General features: G+C 46.3%; 1 protein-coding gene across 1 annotated transcript in view; it reads left to right on the top strand.

Annotated features, from left to right (window-relative positions):
* Mall (mal, T cell differentiation protein like) overlaps positions 1-1074 on the top strand; it is a 24749-nt gene extending 23675 nt beyond the window's left edge. The window contains exon 4 of the mRNA XM_028754010.1: positions 1012-1074. Within this exon, the coding sequence (XP_028609843.1) occupies positions 1012-1074 (63 nt within the window). The remainder of the gene's footprint in view (positions 1-1011) is intronic.
* Positions 1075-9909: the final 8835 nt, after the last annotated feature.

A 9909-nucleotide genomic window follows, 5' to 3' on the forward strand; every position in this document is an offset into this window, starting at 1 on the left:
GATGGATGGATGGATGGATGGATGGATGGATGATGGGTGGGTAGATGGTGGATGGATGGATGATGGATGGATGGATGGTTGATGGGTGGGTGGATGATGGGTGGATGGATGGATGTGTGGATGGATGGATGATGGGTGGGTGGATAGATGGATGAGTTGGAGAGTGAATGGGTGGAAGAATGGGTGATGGCTGGATAGATGTCAGGTGAGTGGATGAATAGATGATGGATGATGAATGAATGAATGAATGAATGATGGATGGATGGATAAGTGGATGATGGGTGAGTAGATTAGTGGATGATGGGTGAGTGGATGGAACAGAGGGTAAGTAGACAGAAGGACAGTGAGGCTAGAGTGACTTTCATCCTAAGGAAAGCCATTGTGCCATTTTAAGCTCCATTTTAGCTATGGTCATGTTTTCCTGTTGCAACAAAATAGAAGAGGCAGAGTAGGCAGGAGATGAACTGAGGCCCTGAGAGTCTAGAGAGGGATGATAGCAGCAAAGGAGACAGATGTACCAAGAGCTAGCAAGATAGCAGACTTTGAAGCTGGTTTCAGCCTTGACAGATGGAGAGTAAGAAAGATCTCAGGTTTGTATCACTGGAAGCTGGAGGGGATGTGAATCCTGGGGCTGACTGAGCGTAGAGGATTTAGGAGATCAGCTTGGGCCATTAAGAGCTTGAGAAGAACCCGAGACATTCACAGGCAAGGTTCTCCAAGCAGAGTTCTGGGCCAGTGAGCATAGCTGTGGAAGTTGCCAGAGCACAGAGACACACATCGAAATGGGCCCAGAGAGACAGCTCAGCATGACCTAGGTTCCAGCTCACGGAGAGAGAAGAGTAGCTTCGAAGCCAAGTGGAGGCCCAGGCTGCAATTGGAGGAAGTCCAGGAGCTGAACAGTTAGAAACTGTATAGCCCTAGCAATGCCTAAGGAGAAAGCATCCCTAGAGGATGGAGTAGCTGCCTGGTACTTACCCTGCACTGACCCTGACTCTCCGTCTTTCCTTCTAGTTCTTCGCCTTCCTCACCACGCTGCTCTATATCCTGCATGCCTTCAGCATCTATTACCACTGAAGTGCAGGGAGAACCAAGCCCAGTAAGACCCTGGAGGCCGCATGATTATCCCTCAAAGCAGGTCTTGCCATCTGCCAACTGGGTGATAAACCCAGCAAGCCACCCGCAGGGCCAGCAGACCATCTTTCTGGAATGATGAGGAGGCTCACTTTGGCATTGTTATCTTTGGACGTTTTTACTCCTTGTGATGACTATGAGAAAACTATCCCCCCACCAAAGATGACTGCTCCTTCTTCTCCCCTGAAGATTTCTCCCACCCCAGCTGCCCTGAAGATGACTGCCTTTTGGAGTTTCCCAACCGTGAACTCAGCTGAGCTCGACTTTTCTAGAAAACTAACCTCGAACCTCTCAGGCACTGTTCCGATTGCCATCCCTGCTGTGGTGCCTGTTTAGGTTCTGGTTGTTAATGGTGCTCTGTACGATAGGTTTAGGACATAGTGTCTTATTTCCTCAAACAGGCAAGGCTCCACAAAGGCTTGACAATATACTGACCTTACACATACCTTGCTTGTAGCTTGTGCTATAGCCCTGGAGAAGTTGTTGAGACCTGCCTTCCTCCCCATCACACTCCTACTTCCTCTGTATTAAGGGCCCAAGGAAAATGTACATAATTTGAGGGTAAATTTGTGGAAGAAATAAACTGCTGGGTTTGGGGAGTCAGAATGGGAAAGACGCGTGTGCTGGATCTTTCAGAAAGGTATGCTTGGCGCACCTGTGTAGAGCCTCAAAGACCAACTTCCTAACGACCAGAGGCATCTTCATCCTTTAGAAAAGACTTCAGTGAAGGAGATTGGAACCTAGATTTACCTTCAGGATCCTCCCAGAAACACTGGAGAAGCAGCAGCTGCTATATTATTGTAGGGGCTGTGAAAGGGCCTAGATGGAGGTCTACACTCATTTCTGTGTGCTCTCAACTCTTCCTGGGGGCCTGGCCAGGGCCAGACTGATTCATCATGGAAAGGTGTTTTCATTTGGGGGCATTTGGGCTTCTTCGAAGGACAGGCCTTGTGAAAAGAAAAGCAGAAGTCTAGTGAACTCTCTGCGGACTTAGCTGGGCCCTCCATCCTATCACCATCTGGGCATATCTCAGCCCCTTGCCAAGGGCCCCTGCGTGCCAAGTGTCCTCACTCAACAGTCCAGCTGTCTAATTACCAAAAGGAACTTAACTAAATCTAACTTTTCTCCATTTGTGTGTATGGGGGGGATGGGGGGGGGGGGCCCTGAGGCATCTTGGGGGTGGGGCTGGGACATGGATGTGTGTGTGTGCAGGTTTAGCTTCTACACTGTATCAGTCACTAATTCCCCCGGCATCTTGAAAAGCCACCATTTATCTTTTTTTTTTTTTTTAACCTGGGAGCTGTCTGTGATTTTCACCATTGAGTATTTGCTGAATGACCTCAAACAAATAAAAGACGGTTGGACAGTGGGAAGTGTGGAGTCTATCACTTTGATATTGCTGGCCCATGCATCTGGCCATCATTTTTTATTGACTATCATGAAATGTTGCCAAGACTACCCCTGGGATCGTTTTAAGCCTTGATAACTAAGTCTGGGTCATAGTGTTCTATTGCTGTGAAGAAATACCATGACCAAGGCAATGAAAGGAGGAAGTGAAGAAGAGACTGAGGGAGGGAGCAAGGGAGGAAGGGAGGGAGGGAGGGAGGGAGGGAGGGAGGGAGGGAGGGAGGGAGGAGAGAGATACTGGGCCCAGCATGACTTTTGAAACCTAAAGGCCACCCCAAGTGGTACACCTCCTCCAACAAGGCCACACACTTTTCCCACTTGGCTTCCCAGGGTCTCATACTCAGGTCACATCTCACAGTTGGCTTGAGTCTAATGTGTTTCCTGAGCATTAGGGACACAGGGTTTTACAAGTCATACCCAGGTACCTGCACTGAGCAAGCTTTGTCTGGGACAGCCAGGGAGGAGGAAATAAAATGTTAAAATCTGAAAGGCAACAGTCTAACCTCAGGGGCCAGCAGTGGGACTAGAAGGTATCTAAGCTGTTGAGATGTTGGTCCCTCCCTCCCCAAGTCTATTGACCATCCCATTGGGAATCTAAGGTCCAAACATCTCAGGACAAACTGGGCCCTGCACATGGAGAGCCACATGCAGGTGCTTGTTCAACGGGATATACTGTGACTATCACCAATTTCTCCCCAAAATGCACACTCAGAACCCAAGATATGTGTCTTAGTTAGGGTTTTATTGCTGTGAAGAGACACCAAGACCAAAGCAATGCTTATAAGGACAAACATTTAGCCGGAGTTGGCTTACAGTTTTAGAGATTCGCTCTATTCTTACGGTGAGAAACATGGCAGCATGCAGGCAGACATAGGACTGGAGGAGCCAAGAGTTTTACATTTTGATTGGAAGGCAGCCAGGAGGAGGCTCTCTTCTACACTGGGTGGAGCCTAAGCACGAGAGGAGACCTCAAAGCCCGCCCCATAGTGACACACTTCCTTGAATAAAGTCTCATCTAATAGTGCCACTTCCCGTGGCTCAATTACATTCAAACCACCACAGTGTGTGTTAAGAGTCTGACTTAGAGCTGGGTGGTGATGGTGCATATCTTTGATCCCAGGAGGCAGAGGCAGCCAGATCTCTAAGTTGAAGGCCAGCCTGGTCTACAGAGTGAGTTCCAGGACAACCAGGGCTACATAGAGAAACCCTTTCTTGAAAACAAAACCAAACCAAAAAATAGTCTTCCTTAGTCATAGCTGGTCCTCTCTGGAGTCCATGCCCAGGCCCTTTACTTCCCAGGTGCTCTACCCACCACTTCCCAGTAGTTAGTTCATAGGGGGGAAGAATGCACTTTGTAAAAGAGGCCTGAATCCTGCTCCATTTGGAACAGTTTTGTGTGCTAGTACATACCACTGAGCACGCGGAAACCTGGCTGAGTGTCTTTCCCATCTCATCCCTGCAGCCTGGAGTCCTGTTAGTTGCACCCTGAAACTCCACAGAGAAGCCACTACCTAACTTCTTCCTACATTATGGATAGTGAGCTTCCCCCAGCACCTGGTCTGGCCCTGGAGAACTTGTTATAAGGAACGCAAGCCTGCTGAAGAAGCTGGACGCCCCCCACCACCTACCCTAGATCCCTGTTCTAGCCACATTACATAGTAGGGCTGCCTAGTACAAATGCATGATGGGCAGCTCCATGTGAGCACATGTAAGGAAGCCGCTCAAATCAAAGTTCTCAACCTATGGGTCAAGACCCCCGGGGGAGGTATCACATATCAGGTATCCTGCATATCTGATATTTACATTATGATTCATTACAGCATCAAGCAATGAAGTCATTTTATTGTGACTGGTGTGTGGCTGGTGTGTGTGTGTGTGTGTGTGTGTGTGTGTGTGTGTGGCCACACCATGAGGAACTGTATTCAAAGGTCACAGCATTAGGAAGGTTGAGAACCACTGGCCTAAATGATGACTCTAAGAACTGTCAAATTCAAGAGGCAGGTAGATAGGAAAGCCCCAGGCCAAGACAACTGTTCTTTTAACAAAGAGACACAGAGAAGGTATGTGGTATGTGGAGCGGGAGACAGGGACTGGACAGAGTTCTGCTATCACAGCTCCGGAAATACCTGGAGCATTGCTGATACAGCATAAAAATAATCACCGCTACCATCTGAACTGCTTTTTTCATGTGCTGCTGTTTCCAAATATTTTGATTTTTCATCATCCTGTCTCTTCACTTCTGTTTACAGCTGAGCAAAGAAACCCTCTGTTATCTCCCCTCCTTTTGGTGCCCCTACAACTCTCTTCCCCTCTCTTCCTTCACTCCTCCTCCTTTTGGTGCCCCTACAACTCTCTTCCCCTCTCTTCCCTCTCTCCTTCTCCCCCCTCACACCAACCCCAACACACCAGGATACTGGCTTACAGTTCTCTGGTGAGTGGGTCATAGTTAAAGGATTATTTATCTAGCGACTATTAATAGGAATGAAACAGGAATTCTTGAGCTGAAAGTTTTTAACCAAATTAAAAAAAAATTCCTAGAGTAACTCAAAAGAAATGAATAGAAAGAAAGAAAATAACCAAGGCAAATAGTTATATCGATTGGGAATATTCTTAACAGGGAGGGAAGAAAAAAAATGTTGCAAATAGTGTCCACAAAAGCTTGTGTGATAACAGTACCTGGCAATTACAGCAGAGGTCCAGCTGCCTCGAGCCTGTCTCACACTAGTGTGGATTTAGAGTGGATACAGGAAGGAAAGAGAAATCCCTTTCTGAGAAAATGTCTGATGTGGGGAAGTCTTCACTTCAGGCTCTTGGGGTTCCCATTGTTGTGTATAGCTCTGGTCTTATATTTTGATGCTATCTCCGCTTTCCCAGGAGGGGCCGCAGACAAGGAGTGAATCAGTACACAGGTGACTTCTAGTGAACCTTCCGCCCACCTTAATTTGTAAAATAAAGGCTAGGGCCGGTGATTGGGCAGTAGAAGGGGAGGTGGAGCAGAAAAGTTTGGAGGAAAGGGAGAGGAAGGAGAAGCGAGAAGGAGGCAGATGTATGTGTAGTTATTCATATCAAGGTTAGGTAATTGGGTTAACAATTCTAATTGTGTGGGCATCTTGTGTATTGAGTATTTGCTGATATATAAACCTATTGGATAATCTTTAAACATTTAGAATCTTCTTTCTAGCAGGTACCGCGAAGATGGCGGTTATTGTCTGGGTTGAGCTGAGCACTATGAAGGTGGCGGAGATGCACCAGGGCCCATATCTAGAACCATGGACACCACGGAGCTGACTGGCAGAGGCAGCAGCCATGCTAATGTTTCGTGGGTCCCGGGCAGGCAGCACTGGCCACCCGGTGCCACCAATAGTGCAGGAACTTAGATCAGAAACATGACGGCGGCTGGGAGCTAGCACCAGCCGCTACTAGCACCAGCCGCTACTTCTAATACCTCTCGAAACAACCCGTGACTTCAAATAATTCAGATTTCTTGAGGGGTTTTCTTAAAAAAGCAACAGTTGCCACAAAGGTATCTTTTTAAAGGGTAAATTGGGTTCTTCAGAAGATAGATCTTAAAGGGACAGAGCCCTTTAGAGCAGCCAGATAATGCTATATTTTATGGAATTTGTTTATTTTCTTACAGTCTCAGTAGAGATCTTTTCCATCCTGTAAAACCCAGAATAACCCATGTACTACTGTGCTTAGTAGACCACACTACCGTAACAGACTCTGGAAGCATTCGTTAGCATGTGCGGTACATGTGTACCGCATGTGTAGATCTGTGCTAAACAAAAGGGCTATCTGGTTGGATGGGTCTGAGAGGGGAACAAGTCAGAACATTCTCAGGGAGTCCAGCCAATCATGCCTTGTCTGCCAAGGAAGCCAGGGCTAAGGAGCTCTCAACAGCTGTCTCCGACTCCTTCCAGTCCAGAGCTATTTGCAACCACGAAGAATACACTTGTAATTGTAAGTTCCTTGCCATCCCTGTGAATAAATGGAGTTTAACTCCAGTGTGTGTGGAGATTGCTAAATTCTTTGTAAGTTCAAGAGAACTTTAACGTAAAATGGTGAGCGTGTAGTACAAAACACTATTATTTGCTTGAAAGTTGCCGACACAGATTTATCTATCTATGTACCTATCTATCATCTATCTATCTACCTTTCAGAGATTGGGAGCCCAGCCAATGATAACGTTGAAGAAAAATGTAAAAGCCCTGGGAAGTGCTCATGACCCAGGAGTGGAACACTAGTCATCAGGTGTGCTGAGAACCACTCGAAAGAGGAGTGGCATAATCTGGATTAGATCTACTCTGTCCAGAGACACAAGACATGATTTTCTTAACTGAAGAGGAGGAGGGATGAGCCCTCAGAGAGTCACATTTGCATACATGGATCCAGCCTAAGGTCAGAAACCCAGTGGATGAAGATTTCTTCATTGAGTTGGGACTGTCCTCCTGGACAGGGATCAACATGCTTGTTATCAGGCTTGGGGTTCTCACCTGCAAAGGCAAAAACAACACTTGTGACCACAATTCCCCAGTGTACTCTGAAGCGACAATTTTTTAAAAATCCACCCAGGTGATGGCCATTCCCCAAATCAGCAGCCCTTGTGTCTTTTGTGTTCCCAGAATTCCCTCCTGTTGGTGGTTCACAGCCTTGGTTGCTCATGTGCGTTGTTGTCAGGGACAACAGAGGAGGAGCACCCCAGAACTCCCTTTTTGCGTAAGCTGGGACAACAACAGAGCCTTAGGAAGTCAGTTCCTGCCTTCACAAATTGAATCTAACAAGATTTCCTCACTATTTCAACCCGTTGCTATTTTCTTGATCCCCAGTTGTTAAGAAGAGCAACAGTTTTCTGGCTAAGCTGAGTTATCACCTCCTACACACAGTGTTTGCCTTAACTAACCATGCTCCCTCAAGATCAGGAATTGTTATATTAAATATTTCATCTCAGTTGGGGGGATTCTACCCTACCTTTGATTATTCAGTTCCCAGATAAAAACACACACACAATCTTTATACTTGTAATAAGCCCTTAAAGCGCTAGACCTGGGCAGATATCTACTCTCTAAGCTATTAGTATCAATAACCCCAAGATACAACTTGCCAGGTTCCATCTGATCTGCTCTGACTCAGCCAATTCTCACAATCATTACTCCATGGCGCCTTCTTCTCTCTCCACCTTCTCTGTTCTCCCTCTTGGTCCTCCTCAGACCACAAGTTCAGGAACCAAAACCCCACCTACCTCTCTTCTGCCCAGCTATAGGCTGTCAGCATCTTTATTCAACCAATAATTTTAAACTAAGGACCAAGGTCACATAGCACCACTTGGTATAAGTGAGGATTCTTTGGTTCCTTGAGGCCAGTATTAGCATTACAATACTCAGCAATAGACCTAACCTCAACAAAGACTGCTTCCAGGACCAGCCCAGCTCAACAGCCTGCTTTTTCTTTCTTTCATTCAACCTGGTTAGTACAGTGGTATTAGACATTTCAAAGTTGCTCCTTTGCAGTCTGTGAAGCCTGTGAGGCTGACCCAGATGTGGTGGGGAACCACAGCTATACAAGGCTTTGCCAAAATACAAAGCAATGTTGACTTAGTTGGCAGTGTCACTGTTGCAGGCTGAAGACTGTCTGGTTGACACAAACGATATGGGGACTGTGTTTTCTCACAGCTTTTCCCAGTGTGGAGGCAGAGGTGACTTACCTGGCCTAATTAGCATAACATTCTCTTTAGCTTGTGTGTCTGAGCCAGATATCCAAGGGACCACATCTTCACAGAGGTTTTCTACATCACCAACCAGTGGTTGCTTGGCCGGTGTGTTGTCTGTTGTAGCAGGTTTCATCCTATGTGGTTAACGCTAAAGTGGTGAGGACATCTCAGTACAAACCATCTGTGACTTGGCGTGATGATGTCTATGTAACAGGTTTCATTCTGTATGGCTTATCCTAATGCTGCGAGGACATCTTCACGAGGACATTTTCAGGGGCCAGTGGCCCAGGTAGGTGAGGATCTACGTTCCCAGACTCTCTGGAAAGTTTCTGTCAGAGTTTTTCCAGCTCTTCTGGGAGAATAACCCCCTCAGCAAATTCTTCCTTTTTTTTTTCCTACAGAGAGAAAAAGATTCAGGCTAACACTTCATGTCTCAGAAGAAAAGCCCTTCTCAGTTTGGAAGTGTCCGTAGGGTAGTCTACTTGGGTATTATTTCCCAGCCCAGAACTCTTGCTTTCCCTGATACTCCTAGGATAGCCTTATCCGTCCTCTACCGAGCTGTCTTCAAAGACAGTTAAAGTCCCGATCTTCTTGGTGCCCTACTGCACTTTTAAAAAATGTTTTTGGTGTGCATTTGTACACATGTCTGTATATGTGTGGTTATTTGTGTGTGTGTGTATATATGAATACCCGTGTGTGTGTAATATGTGCATACATGTGTATATGGGGTCAATGTTTGGATGTGGTTCATTTCATTTTTTCAGGGAGAGATAAGGTTTGTCACTGGTCTGGAATTCACACATTTGGATAGTCTGGCTTATCGGCAAACTCCTGGGATCAACCTGTCTACCACCTCAATGCTGAGATTACAGGCAGGGTCCACCCTCCTGGCTTTTATTGTTATGTTTATATGGGTTTTGAGGCTAGAACTCAAGACCTCATTTGCCCCACAATCTGTTTTCAGGCTGAGTTATCTCTCCAGCCCCGTACTTTTCTGAAGTCTCGGCACACCTTGTCTGCCCGCCTCCCCATAACTTGTCATTCACAGTTCCTTGCAGAGTCTATGCCTACATGCATAGTCTGTGTCCTAAACAGGCTGAATGGTAAGTCCGAGTCCAGAGCTACACCTGATGTCGGAGCCTCCAAAATGTTCTTGATGATTGTGTCAACACAGTGACCTTTAAAACACAATCAAGTTATAAACTCCCTTCCCTTGCTAGGTGTCTTAGAAATGGACAGCTCAGAGATGCTTAGCTCTCAGTCAACACGGGCTTGTAGACTAGCCCAAAAGACACTCATAGTGTAGTGTGCCGGTGTCTGCTGTGTGTATTCCTCCCAGTGTGGGAGCACTGTAGGGCCCTGGATATTCTCTGTGAGCTTGAATTTACTCTTCTAGATACGACTCAGTGGATATATAGCCAGAAAGATCAACTATGACAATCAAACAGCCAAACTTCCAAATCCTGTGAGCTCAAGAATTGTACGTTCTGGTGAGAAATTTTCATGGCAGTTTTCTTGCTCTGGTTACAGCAGAAAACAATAGATTTTTCTGTCCCTCTTGGACAAGCAGGCTAAATCTGGTTGACACCTCAACCAGTGCAGTAGCACTTTTTTTTTAAGTTGCTGACCTCTATCCCTTCCCATAAACTAGCACATTAAAACCA

The sequence above is a fragment of the Grammomys surdaster genome, unplaced genomic scaffold, assembly GCF_004785775.1.
Source record: "Grammomys surdaster isolate TR1022 unplaced genomic scaffold, NIH_TR_1.0 129, whole genome shotgun sequence".
NCBI lineage: Eukaryota > Metazoa > Chordata > Mammalia > Rodentia > Muridae > Grammomys > Grammomys surdaster.